Below are 18,330 nucleotides of genomic sequence, written 5' to 3' on the forward strand. Positions count from 1 at the left end.
GATCTGCTATGTAAATGAAAAAAAAAAAACAATACTCATTGGATTGATTATAACAATTTGATTTCACTGTGATTCCATATTGTGTGCACGAGATTGCCATGTTCAAGAGAATATAATTATTCTTTCTATGTTGGACGAATGCTGGATGCGTTGGTCTTAGGTTGTTAACAGTGTGTTCTTATGATTAAACAATCGTTTCTCACTACAAGAAAATCAATTGAGTGCACGCTTCGGATTGAAAACTGTACATTCGTCGGATTAAACCATGCGGATTGCTGTGCCTTGTGTGAAATTGTGTGAAACTTCTTTACATACTTTATACCTCACTTCCAAAATTTCACTACATCATGTTTGGGAATTAATTACGCGCATTTTACGCCAAGATTTAACTTCTCTTTGATTCATATGGCAGGCAGACCCACCAGAGCTAGTCCAAAAGTTGGATTCATTATTTGAACGTCCTGTCGGTGGATGTGAAAGCATGTTCGTTTTGTTTTCTGTTAACATGTGTCGTATTCTTTCTCATTGAATTACTTTATTTACCTACTGTATTGAGCTTCTGTTGCGCACTCATCTAGAGCTGTTTTTCATAATTTTTAGCTAATGGATATTTGTAAAACTGAAACACACCATGAACAAGAAAATGTATATATTTTATAAGGATAATATGATGAGTCTATGTACTGTTTGTCTTCATTTGTTCTCCAACAACTGTAACCCTTCATCTCTCTAATTAGAATTTTACAACACCTGAAATACATGTATGGGGTACGTTTCGCTCATAAGATAAAGTCTTTAAAACACTGATCAAAAATTTAAAAATTCTCCACAATAAAAAAAACACTAGCTTGTTTGTTTCAAGCTAACACGGCTATTTAGTCACAACATACAATCGTATCAAGGTTTTCTTACAAACGATCCAAAATCTACATCACTTATCACACGAGAGCCGAATAGTTTACAGAAGAAACGAAACGTTGGGAGCTTTTTTCTTATTATTTGTGTCTTTAGGAGTCTTTGGTGGCTGGCTCGCCATTGGCTTAAACGTTGCATGAAGATAAACCACTTAATCTCAGTAGTGTACATGCTTATATATTCATATCTAAGAAGTTTTTGATGGTGTAGAGTACTTTCATTGCAAATGTTTCCTCATTTGCGTATGTATTCTTATCAAATTTACGCATTGTTGCTTTTCTGGCCAATTCTTGTTCTGGTTCGATGTAGAACTGGCTAGAAGTGGAAGTTTTTCGGGGGGAATGGAAGATTTCGTAATACGTCTGCTACCATGCAAAATGGGTTCATTTTAGCTGTTAAACGCATAGGTTATCTCAAAAAGATGCTACAGATAACGTGTGTATCGCCGCTTCAGTTTACCGAGAAATTGTTTGCTTTATAAACGTAATGCTTCAGTGTTATAAATAACACTTGCATATCATTGCACGAGACACAGAAGTTATGTAAACCTAAATAATGCACTTAAATTTAAAAAATACAAATTCGAAATGAGTTATCATTATACTTTTGTCGTTATGTTTCGAACTTTTGACTACTTGCAGTGTACGTGTGCTTGAGCGATCAGGATTAATAGCGATTTGCAAAGGATTTGTTTGTACAAATGTTCAATTTCTCCACTTTAACTTGAATTGTACGTTCTGACAGTGATAGTTGCACAACTAAACCTGCATTCGTGTGTCAGACATAGTAACAAACATGCCTGCACAACAAACAACAAATAGAACTCAAAAATGGAAGGACGGCTTTATCGGTGCTTAACATTGATATCAAATCTGAAAAAAGGGGTCTTGTAAAACAATATGAGCGTCAGACTAATTTAAAGTGCTCACAGATCCAATTTCTACAGTCATTTTAATTTATACGTTGTTTTAGGCTGCGTATGTGCGTGTGTGATTGTTTTGTGTTTGGTATTTTTTTTTTTTGTTTTTTGTATACTACTCTTGTACGATGATGGCGTTGTGAGAACTTTCCACCTATTGCTGTGTTACTTTTTTTTACATATTTTTCGAATGTTTTGTTTTATCGGATTTGTTTACTACTCTTCATACAGGATGATTTATACTTAGTATTTTTACATGCATTTATCAGTCGATATCATCAGTCCCTTTGGAATACGATTGGGTGAACTGAGTAATAAATGATACAATGCGCTCAACATATACGAACCCACAAATTGCACTGCAGTAAAATCAATAAAGCGTTTTAGAAACGTTGTCTGAGGGAGTTAATCTATACTTGCTTCAAAACAACATTGCAACAAACGAACACCAAATGGAAAGGCTCTATTCCGGGAAGCATTGAGATAAACTATAGGAAAGTGTAAGTAATACTAATCTGTAAGCAATGAGCATAGTCTATTCGACTGGCTAAACGCAATTAAATAACAATCATTATAATTGCTTTTTTTCTACCATTTAAATTTGTGCGATAACAAAGGATACATCATAATTAATGGAAGATTCACAGACATGTTTAACAACATCCTTCACCAGTAATCTGCAAACATACATACGCATGCTAACTTCAAGAAGTATAACTAGTGAGGATTCGTTTGTTGCACTAAATTTGCAGGCTCTACTCTATTACAATCATTCATGTTTCTTTAAGATTACTCGACCGATGCATCTGCAAATAGTTGACCAATGTCTTTACTTTCAAGCGTCTCTGGAGAGAAAGGCTCCTCATAAGTAAGGAAACTATTCGAGTTGGATATAGTTGTTTTGCGACGGACGTTTTTCACTTTAGACGCGGCTACCGGTATGGTTGCGGATTTCACAATCCGTCCTTCAGTGCTAGAGGCTCGGGCCGTGTTGGAGGAAAGTCTTTTCTTTTCCGCGTTGCTGCCTTCGACGCCAGCAACCGACAAGGTTTTGATGGGTTTTTTACGCCTGCTGCTTTCCCTCCTGCGACCAGCAGCATTTTCCACGATGATAACATCCGAGCTTGACTTTGATTTCCGTTTGACAAACTCATCCGAAATGAAGATTAACTCGACGTCATCTCCGGCAGGTTCAGATGCTTTCGGTTGAGCGGAGTCTTCTACTCCCTGTCCTCCGCCGAGTGCCATATCATCAACTGATTTTGAGATTGTTTTTGTATCGTTGGCGCCCGTTGTCTCGGCAGCATTGACCACTATCGTTAGCATCTCATCGGCTGGATCTATCCCATGCACAGTGTTGGGCAGTTGAAAGCTTCTGATTGTCACCGGCCGAAGGGATAGTGACATAGAATTTCGCTTGTCTATGCTTTCCATCGATTTGGAAATTGTTTTCGGACTCTTCTGTACCCGTATGGTTTGCTGATCGCGCAACGATTGTCGTCTGAATTCATCGGAAATGATTATAATTTCCTCTGCTTGTGCTATGCTGCGGCCATGTGTTCGCAATAATGGCGGTTTTTTACGATATTGTTTCGATGCATGCTGTATGCCAATTGATCGCCGTTCGACCGTTTCGCTATGACGTCGCTCAAGCGGACCGATGATCGGTAACGGCGAATTAGGCGAAGGTAGTGGCGAGGGTAGCGGGGAAGCTGAGCTTCCTAGCAGTGAGTCGTCTGCACGCAGTCCGAGCATTGAATCGTCGATGGTTAGTGGAAGCGCAGCACGGCGGGAGTTAGAATCATCTCCACCAGGGGACCGACCGACACTGTCACTCCCAACGGCGTCTGCTGTGGCGTGTTTTGCCTTTACGTTACCTATTCCGTTTAAAATGTTCTTGACGTCTAATGATAATCTACACTTTGTACAAGATGAGGATGAGCTATTCGTAGTGTCGTTCAGTTTGCGCACTAATCTATTCAAATTGTCCTTGTTTAATGCTAATATTTTTTTGCTTTTACCTTCCTTCCCGACCATACTGCTCTCCGTACCAGCAATGGCAGCATTGACAACGTCATAGCCATCAGTTGGTGCTGCCGCTCCTGTTGGACTGGTTCGTTGCATCTGTTGCAGGTTTTCTTTGGAGGTGTTGATAATGTTTTCATTGCAAGCACACTTGCGGAACTTTAGATTTAACTCGATCATGCTGCTGTCGGATGAGTACGAAATGAAACCATGTACATCACTATTCTGACACAGAGACCGTCGATCCTCATCTACATCGGAGTTCTGATGAAAGTGATCCACCGCCACACCATTGATGTGCACGGTCGCTTTCGTATTTCCTACTACATGTTCATTCGCAGCACCATTTTGTGGTTGGCTTGCCTTTTGTTGATCGTGAGCAGAAACAGACGGCGTCGGCGGTTTTTGGGGCAGCTGATCCTCAACCGTATCTCTGCCATCCCCGTCGGAACGAGTGACTGGTAGACTAACGCTAGAGGCTGTCGGGGCGGAGGAAGCAAAATTAAATTCGCTCTCCCCGCCAGGCTCCTGATGCTAGAGAAGCTTTTCGATCGCGGATGCATCATTAGTAGAGTTTGAACTTAATGTAATTGATGCATTCAATATTTCATCATCTGTTATGGATCAATGAAGAACGAATAACGATATAAAACATTTAACAAAACACCACTTACAATCATGAGCAACAACATACCCGTATTTAAATCCTCTTCTTCGTCTTCCTCATTATCATCGTCATCGTTTTCTGCCACCTTTCGGCCGTCACCATCACCTTTGGTTCGCTTTCCACTGCTATTGCCGCTGGTGCGTTTGTTCAGCTTTTGTCAGTTGACCAGCTCAACGGACACAAACTGTTTTAGCCGTTCCAAATATTGGCTGTACATTTCCACGTCATTGTGACCGGCCCCTTCCACCCATAATGGTTCCACTGCTCGGGGACACTTTTCGTAAATGGTCATACCGTGGGAAAAATCGATCACCTCATCTTCGGTACCATGTATTACCAGAACGGGTGATGTTACTTTCGGCACTTTATCAATGCTAGAAGAAAGGAAATGCATAATAAGCTCATTAATGTCCGTGAACATTTACTGTAGGTACATTACAGCAAACCATACCTGGGAAATGCATCGAAAAACCACGTACGTTTTGTAGCTGGAAAGGCTACTCGCATACCTGACATCAGAGGGGAATGCAAAATGACCGCACCAACCTCATAGCGACTGGCTAAATCTACCGTGGGAACCGTGCCTATGCTTTGTCCGTAAAGAATTATATTTTCAGGACTGATGCCATACCGTGTTCGTAGAGCGTGCCACGCTGCATCGATATCTGCGTAAAGATTCTTCTCCGTCGGTTTTCCGGAGCTTTGACCATAGCCGGAATAATCGTAGCTAAAAATGTTACAATTAATCCGTTGACCTAATCCGATGAAAAACGTAGTCATTTGCCCAAGATCTACCGCATTGCCGTGGGAAAAGAGCAGTGTAAATCTAAAATAAAGATAAAGTGTTTCAATCTCAGGAATGAAGTATGGCAAGTATGGAATAAGTAAACAGTGACGATGCAATCATGGTCATGATACTTTCTTTAATTGAATTGTATAATCCTCAATCGAGAGAAATGTTATGTTACAGAAATGAAACATTAATGTATTGTTTGGTGATAGCTATTATTCCACATTTCATTAACCATATCCATAGAGATCTCGTGCATACGAATGTCGGAATTGATATTTTTACGTACCGTGCGTTAGCGCTACATTTGACGAATAAACATGCGATTCTGTTCCCGCGAGCAGATCGTGCGTAAAACACTTCGAAGCATTCTTTTTCACGATCGGTATACTGCCAGTCGGCCTTATCATGTAGCGTCAGGGTAAACTTGCTGTTAGTATTATCCGCTTCCGGTTTCAGATCGTAGCTAGCTTCTGGCGGTAAGAAGGCCAGCTTCGATGCAATGCGTCCTGGACACGGAGGGCAGCAAAACAAACAACAAAGTTCACTGAAACTTAACCCGTTCATCTTTTTTTTGTCGACGCTCGTAGCGTTTGTATCCGCTTCTTCCGTCGTCGTCGTCGTCGACGCCTCCAACACTGCCGATCTGCCCCGCTCGACTCTTGTTGAGGTAGAGGAACTTTTGTTAACTTTAGCTTTCCTATCCCGTTCCAGTTTGGCGTTTGTGTTTATTACGTTTGGATGGTTAGTCGTAGGCCTGGCGGAGAAGGATAATTAGCTCTCTTCAAATGTTGCGTCTCGCCCAATTTTCTCACTCACAACAACACTAATGGTGGGGGAGATTATTGAAGAGGGTATGGACCCATGAACTATTTCTCAAATCACACTTGTTAAATACGAAAAGAAACACACAACGGATGTAGTTTAAGATATGTTTGTCTCGCGTCAGAACAACTGTTTACAAATGTGGAACATCGAAAGAAGTTTTAATTGTTTTTGTTATTTATTTTTTTCACCCAACACAGTTGAACACCGATCGACCGATGTAAAGCGAAAATGATACGGACGAGCAATCAAAACTTCTTTTGTTTTTTATCCAATTATTTTTTTTTTTCTTGTCGTCTTTGACACATGACCAGAGTGACCAGAAATACCGATTTATCTGTATTCCTACCGATTTTTGATATGCCTACCGATTCACAGATGAGCCCCCTAAAACTACCGATTTTTCATTTATCCTACCGAAAATTTTTTCGTAATACTGACCAAAAAGTCATATTACCATTTCCCAAATCACTTAATGTATTAAACTCTATATGGAAATCACTAGCAACCAGAACCAGAACTTCAACAGAGACAACTAAGGCCCGTGTCTGCACTTCATGAACTCGAACGCGCTGATAAAATTTTATATGCAATTTGACAGATAATGTAACCCGGCGCTCTAGCAGCAATAGAACACGACATCGAACATGAAAAATGTATAGGACTTCCCAAGCGCCACAGATTAAGCTTAAACGACTGGAAAATTGAATATCCATAGAAAAAAATGAAAGCTCCACAGCTTCATTGGTTTGATCAATAGATGGCGTATTACAACTCATCATTATATTGCTATCCTTTTCTTGCAATGTGTTTCGACAAGTTTCATCTTATCATGACCTATATAGCCTTCTAACTTTCTGAGCAAAAATCTATATGAATGGTCGTGTGGTCAGATACGTGGGTATCAACACCAACGACCATTACTCTAATTTCACTTGCTTTTCAGTGCTGGTGATTTCCGTTGGAGTTTAGTATTTAAACAATCGTATCGCCGTTCTAGTTCTAGCGATGCATAACTTCAATGCGAAACCATACAACAGTACAGAGGAAATGAGAAAGCTCTCCTCCAAGCGATGAAGTTCAACTGGTTGGGGTATCCCACCAACAGAGAGCGCCACCAGCTTTTTTGATATTTTTAGAATGCATGAGTCGTTTGCCGTCTGCTAAACGAAGTCTTTCTATATTCCGTTTAGGTAGAGAACTTGAGTCGTTTAGAAGGTGTTTAGTGGTCGTTTAGTAGATTTGTGGCACTTGGGTTCACATGTTCGATTAATGGGTTCCCGCTGCGCAAATTCGAGCAGTTTCCAGCGCAGAAAATGTACCAAAATCTGCGCTGGCCAGCGCAGATTTTGGCCCGATCCCCGCGCTGGACTTCAGCGATTCCTGCGCTGGGTCGAGCAAGTTTAGCGCCATCTGTGGGCGAAATGGACGAACTATTTATGGCGGCGGAGCAAAAAAAACGGTCAAAAAGTTTAAAAATATTGGCGCCCATTTTTTCGTCCGCTTCTTCTCCCTCCCTCACCCTGCCTTGCCTTACTTGTTGTACTTGCGGCGCTTCTGCCCGTGCTTTCCGCCGCCAGCTGATTGGTTGTAGTGGTGTATGCGTTGGTTCATATATGCGCATTGCGGTTGTGTATTGTTATTGGTGGGTGTTCGCATTTATTAATTTGTGTGTGACCTTGAGACGCTGTGGGAGAAGCTGGATTGGGATTCAAAGTGTTATCGTGTTATCGGTGTATTGATGGTTTATTTTATTTCGTGCCGCTGCTGATGAGACCATTCGATGCCCCTGCCAGTTGAGGGTGAAGAAGCCTATTTAAAACAAGCGTAGGAGAACGTCTAACACTAATCTAATATTTTTTAATTTGAACATGTTGGATGCTTCAACGACCTTCAAAGCATCATGAAGCACAGTATATAGTGACTATAAAATATTTTTTTTTAATGTGCCGAAATCTTTCTCGAGTTTTTGTGTCTCGACACACACACACACACACGCACACAGCGCGGGGAAAGTGACCATTTACTCTATCATGTCGCGATACCCCACCCCGCCCGGCGCTAGGGATGAGGATGCGCTATATGATAGCTGATGATAGCGGAAGGGGAGGGGGGTTTGGTGGGGGGTGCGTGCTTGCGTGCGCGCTTTCATAGGTGCGTTCTCGCGTGCGCGCGTTCGTAGGTGCCTTATCGCGTGCGCGCGCGGGCGCATTTGTGTGTGTGTGTGTGTGTGTGTGTGTGTGTGTGTGTGTGTGTGTGTGTGTGTGTGTGTGTGTGTGTGTGTGTGTGTGTGTGTGTGTGTGTGTGTGTGTGTGTGTGTGTGTGTGTGTGTGTGTGTGTATGTGTGTGTGAGTTTGTGCGTGCGTGTTTGTGTGTGAGTTTGCGCGCGCGTGTTTGTGTGAGTGCGTGCGTTTGGAAACCTCAAAACTATTTGATTCTGATGCGTACATTTTCATCCGCTGCGGCTACAAAATACCACGCATTTTCGATCTCGCTACCTGAGAGGCAACACAACCATTGGCATTGGCATCTTTGCGATCGGCTCTGCTGTTGGGGGTATCAAAAAGACACACGATCAAAGCAAACGTGCGTGTGATATGTTGCACATTTATTATGTTGCACATATGTTGCAGCTAGCGGACGCAAGTGGAAACAACATTTTGAATTGAATCCATACAAAAGAGGATTCTGGATTTATTTATTACGGTGCGCGAATGGTGCTGCACCTGTCCGCCCAGAATCTGGTGGCTTGTTCGTTTGGAGTAGTTATCATGACGCCGATTGACTGGCAATGCCTTGGAATGGGTTCGGATCGGTAGGTTCATGTTTTGGTCGAGTGCATTCCGTGCATTTGTCGCGCCACAGCGGTAGACCCGGCAGCACCTTCCCTCCTCCCTCCTTCCCTCCTTCCCTCCTTCCCTCCTTCCCTCCTTCCCTCCTTCCCTCCTTCCCTCCTTCTCTCCTTCCCTCCTTCCCTCCTTCCCTCCTTCCCTCCTTCCCTCCTTCCCTCCTTCCCTCCTTCCCTCCTTCCCTCCTTCCCTCCTTCCCTCCTTCCCTCCTTCCCTCCTTCCCTCCTTCCCTCCTTCCCTCCTTCCCTCCTTCCCTCCTTCCCTCCTTCCCTCCTTCCCTCCTTCCCTCCTTCCCTCCTTCCCTCCTTCCCTCCTTCCCTCCTTCCCTCCTTCCCTCCTTCCCTCCTTCCCTCCTTCCCTCCTTCCCTCCTTCCCTCCTTCCCTCCTTCCCTCCTCCCTCCTCCCTCCCTCCCTCCCTCCCACCCTCCCTCCCTTCCTTCCCTTCCACCTCCATATTCGTACCTTTCCTTTCCCGCTGCGCATGACCGGAAGCAGGGGGTACTGGCACACAGCTGTTGGAAGATTGAACAGTATACTATACTGCCAGTATAAGTAAATTGCCAGCGGGGAGGGAGGGGGATGGTCATGGGATCCCTACGATCATCTTTCCGGGGGCCTTTGTCGCTAATACTTGTAGACATACGGCATATCAAAGACTAGAGATCATCGGTGACCGCCTAGTCCGCCTACCGTTAGATCCACCGCTGGTTCATGACGGTTTTTTTTTTGTGGAGGTGCATCCTTCCCCCTGCCTGCTTCGTATGCACCGGGCAGGAGACAGTGTGGCAGTATGCAAGTTGCACACTGGATAGGAGCGGGCCCGCGGCACTGCCAACATTCCGCACATCTGCATGCCCGTCGTGGGTTCTCGCGTATGAACCATCCGCCGTAGCAAGGGGTTAGTCACCGGCTCCGGCTACGTGGTACTCAAGTCCTGAAAAGGCCGGCATGATCGCGTTGGCTATTACGCTAATAATAATAAAAAGAACTTAGCATAGCAGTCCACACCCGGGTAAGAGTTTGTCTTGACTTTGTTGCTGCCGGGCTACCGCTGTGACGCGACAAATGCACGGAATGCACTCGACCAAAACATGAACCTACCGATCCGAACCCATTCCAAGGTAGTGCCGGTCGCACGGCGTCATGATACCGACTCAAAACCAACAAGCCACCAGATTCTGGACGGACAGGTGCAGTATCATACGCGCACCGTAATAAACCAAACCAGAATTCTCTTTTGTATGAATTCAATTCAAGTTTTGTATCCACTTGCGTCCGCTAGCGGAATTGGAAAGAAATGTGTAACATATCACATGCACGTTTGCTTCGATCGTTTGTCTTTTTAATACCCCCAACAGCAGAACCGGTCGCAAAGATGGTGGTGCCAATTAAATGGTTGTATTGTCTCCTAGGTAGCGGTAATCGACCGGGCGGCGTACAGTGCGTTTTCTGAGAATGCATGGAGTGTGTAGACGCAGCCGGTGACAATGCACGCATCAGAATCAAACAGTTTTGGGGTTCCCGCACGCACACACACACACACGCGCATGCACGCATGCACGCGCGTACGCGAGAACGCACACCCGAACGCGCGTACACGCACGATCGATTTCCGCTACCTTATCGGTAGAATTGCTGGCTTAACTTGTAGCGCATCCTCATCCAAAGCACCGGGAGGGGAGGGGGATCGCGGCTTGATAGAGTGGACAATCACTTTCCCCGCGCTGTATGTGTGTCCGTGTGTCGTGGCCAGAAAACTCGAGACAAATTCCGGCACATTGAAAAAAAAAATATTTTTTATTGCCACTATACACCGTGCTACATGATGTTTAGAAGGTCGTTGAAGCATCAAACATGTTCAGATTTTTTAAAAATATTAGATCAGTGGGCCTCATCGCGAACGAAAGTCGATAACGGAGTGGATAATTTAGCCGATCGGTTAGCAAAATTCCAATGTTATCCAATTGCGTTTTCTCAATCAGAATCTTCGCTAACCGATCGGTTTGGCAGTGGAGTGGAATGGTGTTTGCCGCCATAGCAACGTGGTTAAAAAGTCGAGCAGTGGGATATGCAGTTGAAAACTTCATATAAAAAAAACCATTTCAGTCGGATAGCCATATCTACTGCTCCACCCCAGTTGATATAACAGTGAAAAACTAAATAATATTAAAAACCATGTTTCACAGCTCGCAAAAAAGGATTTTTTATCGCTGTTTGAGTTATTTAAGATGTTTTATCACTCGATTTAGCTAAAATATTATTTGTTAGTAAATATAAATTTACCTGTTTTTTTTAAAAAATCAAAACACATAAATTTAGGTTTATAACAGGTATCTAGTTTTTATAGTTCAAGCTAAGAAATAAGAAACAAAAAAAATCCTTTTCTGCTAATCCTTCTCTTTTATCCAACCTTATATTATGGCCTTATGGCATGTTAGAATCGGTTCCGACACGCAACGAGATTGGGAAGACCAGTATTATCACTAGGTACAAGAAATTATAAGCAACTCATATCCGTTGGAGCGGCGAGTTCCGGTCGGAATCGTTTGCGTTGTTTTGCACCTATCGAAGGTGTTATGTCTACTTGTACCTTCCGGACCATCCCCAAAAACTCAGGGTCGCTTATGGAAGGGTACAGCCCGGGAGTGTTCGGATTGACACACACATCGCTATGTTCCACGCCTCGTGACAAACGTGTCACCCAATGAATTTTTTTGTTCATCCATTTAAACGAATATGTACGCTTGAATAGCTTCTCTTCTGAATCACATACATTACAATTTTAACGTAGTTATTTTATTTTTATCAAATCTGACGCAATCATCATCGTACGTGTGGAAGCACACTCATTGTCGTATCAAGCTCGCCAGTCTTCAGTGGACGATCCTTGTTCAAGGCATGGAAACGATCGTCCCAGGTGTTGTGCAGGGAGAGGGGGTGGGGGGAGATTTCATCTCTTGGCTTTGAATCAAATACACTTTAATTTTTTTCTTGGGGGAGTGGGGGGTATTGGTCGGAATCCCCCATATATGGGCCCCTGTAGTCTTTGAGTCTCTTCGTCCATGGAGCCTCTATCGTTCATGGAGGTCCACGATGAGACTACTGTACACACCATATATGCTGGACTTTATATCCACGGAGCCTCCTGCGGCCAATCAGTCCGCTTACGGTTAAATCCGCAATTGCGGAGAGGGCGTAGTAGGTTTAAATTTAAGTGGCCAGATGACTTGGAGGCGTCAGTCATTAAGGCCAGGATAATGGACTGGCGAGGGCGAGAGACCGTGAGCGGTTTCGGACACTCCTTATTGCACGGAATAAGTGTACCGCGTTGTTTCAATATAGTTTTGCACGAGGGCGTAAAATAAGGACGTTCACGGAATCAACGTTCGCGGTGGCTGGATTTGATGGACGCACATGGTATATGGCACAGGACAAGCGTCAGTGAAGGTGGCAAGCTCAGAAAGGATTCAAACCTCGTCCTCCAGTTCATACGCTTTTATTTCATCTAGACTTGTTGAGGCAAACACCCGTTTTACGCTTTTCCCGGATCGTTTGAACAGGCCTACAGTCGGTAATGTCTAAGGCCACTTCTGGTGTGGATTCTTCACAAGATGGTCCGTAAATAATCAAAATTTACTATTTTATTCATTCCGCAAAACAACAACTCTAAATGTAAACAAAAGTGTGATTGACAGATAGGCAAAATCAATGGCTACTCGAATCGGAAAGAGTTATCCACCGGTGGAGAAATTATCCACCGGTGGAGAAAATTATCCACCGGTGGAAAATAAATTCCACCGGTGGATTCGAGCAACTTAACCGATCGGATAATTTTTATCGACTTTCGTTCGCGATGAGGCCCAGTGTTAGACGTTCTCGTACGCTTGTTTGAAATTGGCTTCTTCACGCTCGATTGGCACGGGCATTAAATGGCCTCATCAGCAGCGGCACGAAATAAAATAAACCATCAATACACCGATAACACTTTAAATCCCAAAATGAACCAGCTTCTCCCCCATCGTCAAGGTCACACACGAATAAATAAATGCTAACACCCACCAATTACAATACACAACCGCAATGTACATATACACCAACGCATACACACAATCAGCTGACGGCGAAAGGCACGGGCTGAAGCGCAAGTATAAGGCAAGGCAGGGAGGGGAGTTAGAGGAAGAGGAGGAGGAAGGAATGGGCGCCAATATTTTTGAATTTTTCGGCCGTTGTTTTTGCTCCACCGTCTGAAATAGTTCATCCATTCCTTCAACAGATGGCGCTCGTTCCGCACCTAAAAACTGCAATAAATACGCTGGCTATCGTAGTTTTGGCTGAAGTCTAGCGTATTTTTTTGCGTATTTTTTGACACAAAACGACGCCAAAAACTACACAGAAAACTGCTCGAATTTGCGCAGCGGGAGGCATGATAAAATTCTCTGAACGCCTTGATTTCTTCCGTCGCTTTGCGCAGCGGGCGCTATGAACCAAATCTAAACTACAGTGAACCCTCTCTTATTTGAGAGGCGATGGGACTGTCGAATAAGAGGGGTTTTCAAATTACAGAGGTGAAAAGTGAATGAAAGGTCCATCCACACAAGAAAGAGACCTAAAGGCCGGGCTACATTGATCGCCCAAGCGCCACAGATTAAGCTTAAACGACTGGAAAATTGAATATCCATAGTAAAAAAATGAAAGCTCCACAGCTTCATTGGTTTGATCAATAGATGGCGTATTACAACTCATCATTATATTGCTATCCTTTTCTCGCGATGTGTTTCGACAAGTTTCATCTTATCATGACCTATATAGCCTTCTAACTTTTTGAGCAAAAATCTATATGAATGGTCGTGTGGTCAGATACGTGGGTATCAACACCAACGACCATTACTCAAATCTCACTTGCTTCAGTGCGGGTGGTTTCCGTTCGAGTTTAGTATTTAAACAATCGTATCGCCGTTCTAGTTCTAGCGATGCATAACTTCAATGCGAAACCATACAACAGTACAGAAGAAATGAGAAAGCTCTCCTCCAAGCGATGAAGCTCAACTGGTTGGGGTATCCCACCAACAGAGAGCGCCACCATCTTTTTCGCTATTTTTAGAATGCATGAGTCGTTTGCCGTCTGCTAAACGAAGTCTTTCTATATTCCGTTTAGGTAGAGAACTTGAGTCGTTTAGAAGCCGTTTAGTGGTCGTTTAGTGGATTTGTGGCACTTGGGCGTACTCCGTAGTGTAATTTTTGTGAACGCGTACGCCATCTAGCGGTGGCGGGTTGAAGCTACATGCTGATATAATTTATCTGTCAAAAAACGTTTTGGGTCGAGGAGGCTATAATTTTACCCAATGATGGATAGATGTTGGAAGATGGGGAAAAATGTTGCCCAGCGCTTTGTATCAATGACGATTTGTCCAACAACAACAATTAACGGCCTACTTTGTTTGCAATTTATAGGCGTATATCAACATTTAAAACGGCATACAAGAAGCCTGTTCAAAACTTGATGTAACACCAAGCATGAATAATTTTGACACTTAAATTATACTGACATCTAGCTTGCGCTGGTCGCCGCCAGATGCGCTAGTGAAAATAAAAATTACACTTGCGAGTACGATCAATGTACACACTTAAAAATATTTCACGACCTCGGTTAAAAAAACTGCCGAAATCCGTCGGCTCTTTCGATTCTTGCTGATATGTCAGTTGAAAAAACCCAGTAGCCGAAAATCAGTACCATTTAAAACTGAAATATCAGTTAAATAAATATTTGAACCGAAACTCGGCAACACAACATGCCGAGCACATACGTTAACACTGCTGTCACTGAGATAATCCGTCAAAATAACCGAGATTTCAGCTTTACTACTTGGATTAGCCGAGGCTCGGTATTCTATCTGTCATTCGCCATTCTGTTAATCTCGTGCTAATGAAACGAACACCTTTCGGAGTGATGTTGTGATGTAAAATAAAAAAAATAAAAAAAAAGTGAAAATGAGTCTCTCAGCGTGAAAAAACGAGAATCAGTAGCGTGCGATCGAGCACAGGTATGGAGCGGGATTGGGGCTAGGAAACTCCATCAGCGCACGCAACCGGTGCTCTTCAGAGCGTCGCTCGGAGCAGTCCCTATTCAAGGATCAGATGTGGAAGCTAATCCGGTTGGTTCAACCTTTGCCAGACCGTTCAAACTTCCAGGATTCATTTCCGGTCACCTACACGAGGTAAGTATCAACACTCGATCACATGAAATCTAAAAAGGGTTCACTCAGACTTGTTTCACTCTGCCCGCTTTACAGAACCGTGCCTGTACCAGTGCCCGCTCCTTGTCCGGCTCATTTTCCTGTACCGGTACCACATCCAAACGCTGTACCCCATCCGGCGGTTGAATCGGCGCCTGTCCCAACACTTTCCATCACATCAAAAAACCCCATTTGATACGCAAATAAAATCACTAAAATAAAAATAAAATGTTTTTATATTTAGCCGAAATCTCGATTTGCTCTAACCGAAATTCTCGGTTAAACGTAAACGTCAAAACAAAATGAAATTAACCGAGATGTCGGCAACAGAAATTTAACCGAGATCTTTGCCGAGATCTCAGTTGTGCAGATCTCGGCAAAAATTAACCGAGATTCGGCAAAAATTTTTAAGAGTGTAGCCCGGCCTTAACATTTAGTATGCAGCCTTAACTGTTGCTATAGGAAACTGCGAACACGATTGCCAATTTGAGCATACATCATTCAATAACCATGGGAACACCATACACAAATAAGAGGGACACAGATTTCAGAGGTTTTCCAAATTAGAGGAACAAAAATGTACTGGAAATCAAGGGACTGTGCAAAATGTTCAAATAAGAGAGGTTTTTCAAATTGGAGAGGTGTCAAATAAGAGAGGGTTCACTGTATCTCCTTTAAATAAATGATAGTTGTTATTTTCTCGTGCTGTTCCTCATGGGACAGATTAGCTTCTACGACAACCCCCCCCCCCCCCCCCGCTCAACACTTCAAAGCCTGCCGAAAACTACCGAAATAATCTTAAACTCCTACCGAAAACTACCGATAAATTTTTGATGCGCCTACCGAAAACCGCAAAAATAATCTGGGCACTCTGCCGACAAACCCTTTCTAAACTCCGACAGATTGGAACAGTACACACAAAGTGTTTCAATGAAGCCTCATTAGCCGGCGCTCTGGCATCAATCGAGCAGGACATCGAATATGTAAAATGTATGGAATTTGACAGGTTCGAAACGAGGTTTGTCTTATTTGTTCCTTATTATATCCTCTATATCCTTACATCGGATATAGAGAATCTCATTCCTGTGAAACAGCTCTGAACCTTGTACTTGAGAAGTGGAAACCAAACTTTAACAAAAAACATATAACATTAGCTGTCTTTTTAGATTTGAAAAGAGTATTTGAAACAATATCGAGACCTTTGTTAATCAATGCCTTAAAAAACTTCGGTATTGTGGGACAAGAACTTGATTGGTTTAAAAATTATTTAGAAGGAAGAACTCAGAGAACTCGTTTTAAAACCACAACATCGGAATCTCTTGAAAACTCATTGGGAGTCCCCCAAGGAAGTGTGCTTGGTCCTATTTTGTTTATTATGTATATAAATGACATGAAAAATGTATTAAAATTTTGTGATATTAATCTCTTTGCTGACGACACGGTGGTCTTTCTCTCTTGTAGCTCTGTAAAAGAAGCAACAACGAAGCTGAATGAGGATCTGGCCTCGCTAGATCAATGGTTGAAGTACAAACAATTGAAATAAAATGCAAAAAAAAAATCTAAAATGTTAGTGCTGTCCCGTACCAAGACCCTCTTTGACTTACAGATCAATATTGATGACGAGGCCATAGAGAGAGTTAAAGAAATAAAATATCTTGGAGTCACAATAGATGAAGAACTGAAATTTAAAAGCCACATTGATAATATCATTAAGAAAATGGCGAAAAAATGTGGGATTATTTGTCGACTAAAAAAAGATTTAAGTGTTTTTGCAAAGATACAGCTTTACAAGTTTTGTGTTTTGAACTTTTGTTCTTAAATATTTTATTACACTCATACAACATACAAAATAAATAAGATACACAATACACAATACACTTTAAAATAACAAGTGCGGTGGCCGCGCACCAGCCGCACCGACGCCTCTGCCGAGAGCTCCTGCTCGATCGGCTCGCAAACACACTCTGCCTGTATGGCGCTCGGCCACACTAAGCCTTGCGCTGCTTAGTGTGTGCGACAGTGTACGTGACACACTGTCGTCCCCCTGGACGACCTGGCAGCGCAACTGCCACGGCAAGTCCAGGGGTCGGCACGGCTGCCCACAACATCTCCCCCTTTTAATACCGAAGGGCTCGAACCGACGCGGGGGTATTCCACCAAGGGAATACCGGCGTGGTGAACCCTTCCGGCCGATGCTGCCAAGATGTGGGGACCCCGATGTTGCCGCGCTGAGCAGCGCTTGCTGCTGCTCTCGGCCCTCACCACGATGGCGATAACGTAGCGGTGATGATGATGCTGATGATTCTGCTGTGCCGCTCCCTGGGACGGCGGCGATAGTGTGACGGTGATGATGATGACGATGATGATGACGATGATGATGATGCCGCGATGTCGATGACGATGATGATGGTGCCGCGATGATGATTACGATGATGGTGATGATCCTTGCCCCAGGGCAGCAGCGATGTATTTTTTTTTTCGATGACGGGCGGCAGAGATGAAAATACTCGGGCGGCATGGTTCCTCGCTCTCCTACGATGCTTTGGCTGCAGCCGGGGAAAAATGTGTGTCCCGTTGCAACGGGGCTGCAGCCAGGGCGGCATAGCTCATCGCCCTTCATTTATGCTGAGGCTGCAGTCGGGGCGCAATTGGTGACGCCCGTTCGACTACAGCCAGGTCGAAAACTTTCGCACCGATGTGGGGCTGCTGTGTTGCAGCCGATGCAACCTGTGCTTTGCTGATCCTTGTGTGCTGCCGAGGCGGAATGTTACGTCGCCGTGGTGAGAGGCAGGGCTCGAGCCGCGGCGGAATTGCTGCCTCGCCGATGATGTGCTGAGCTCGAGCCGGGGCGGTATTGCTCGTCGCCGATGGATCCTTGTTGTGCTGCCGAGGCGGAATGTTACGTCGCCGTGATGTGAGGCAGGGCTCGAGCCGCGGCGGAATTTGTGCCTCGCCGATGATGTGCTGAGCTCGAGCCGGGCGGTATTGCTCGTCGCCGATGAATCCTTGCACTGCTGCTGTTCCAGCTGGGCGGAATGCGTCCTCGCCCGATGAAACCTGGGGCTGCAGCATGGGCGGATGTGACGCCCATCCGAATGTTCCAGCAG

At 44.0% G+C, this 18,330-nt stretch overlaps 2 protein-coding genes across 2 annotated transcripts; both read right to left on the minus strand.

The window, feature by feature from the left end:
- Window positions 1-38: 38 nt before the first annotated feature.
- LOC120956135 (uncharacterized) lies at window positions 39-4,551 on the minus strand. Its single transcript, XM_040377512.2, has 2 exons — window positions 4,534-4,551; window positions 39-4,393 (listed from the first exon to the last, which is right to left on the minus strand). The coding sequence occupies exons 1-2, from the start codon at window positions 4,549-4,551 to the stop codon at window positions 2,624-2,626; spliced, it is 1,788 nt and encodes a 595-aa protein (XP_040233446.2). The 3' UTR covers window positions 39-2,623.
- LOC120955391 (alpha/beta hydrolase domain-containing protein 17B-like) lies at window positions 4,367-6,382 on the minus strand. The gene is made up of 5 exons (XM_049609651.1): window positions 6,136-6,382; window positions 5,606-6,073; window positions 4,978-5,352; window positions 4,554-4,900; window positions 4,367-4,473 (listed from the first exon to the last, which is right to left on the minus strand). Exons 2-4 carry the CDS (start codon window positions 5,881-5,883, stop codon window positions 4,684-4,686), a joined length of 870 nt encoding a protein of 289 aa, XP_049465608.1. The 5' UTR covers window positions 5,884-6,073; window positions 6,136-6,382; the 3' UTR covers window positions 4,367-4,473; window positions 4,554-4,683.
- Window positions 6,383-18,330: the final 11,948 nt, after the last annotated feature.

Source organism: Anopheles coluzzii, chromosome 3 (genome assembly GCF_943734685.1).
Source record: "Anopheles coluzzii chromosome 3, AcolN3, whole genome shotgun sequence".
Classification (NCBI taxonomy): Eukaryota; Metazoa; Arthropoda; class Insecta; order Diptera; family Culicidae; genus Anopheles; species Anopheles coluzzii.

Bases quoted from the DNA above. Each gene is read 5' to 3' on its own strand.
- LOC120955391 (XM_049609651.1), bottom strand. From the start codon at position 5,883: ATGAACGGGTTAAGTTTCAGTGAACTTTGTTGTTTGTTTTGCTGCCCT. The intron at 5,353-5,605 runs GTACGTAAAAAT...TCTTTATTTTAG, and splicing joins AAATGTAGCGCTAACGCACG to ATTTACACTGCTCTTTTCCC. The intron at 4,901-4,977 runs GTATGGTTTGCT...CCTTTCTTCTAG, and splicing joins TTTTTCGATGCATTTCCCAG to CATTGATAAAGTGCCGAAAG.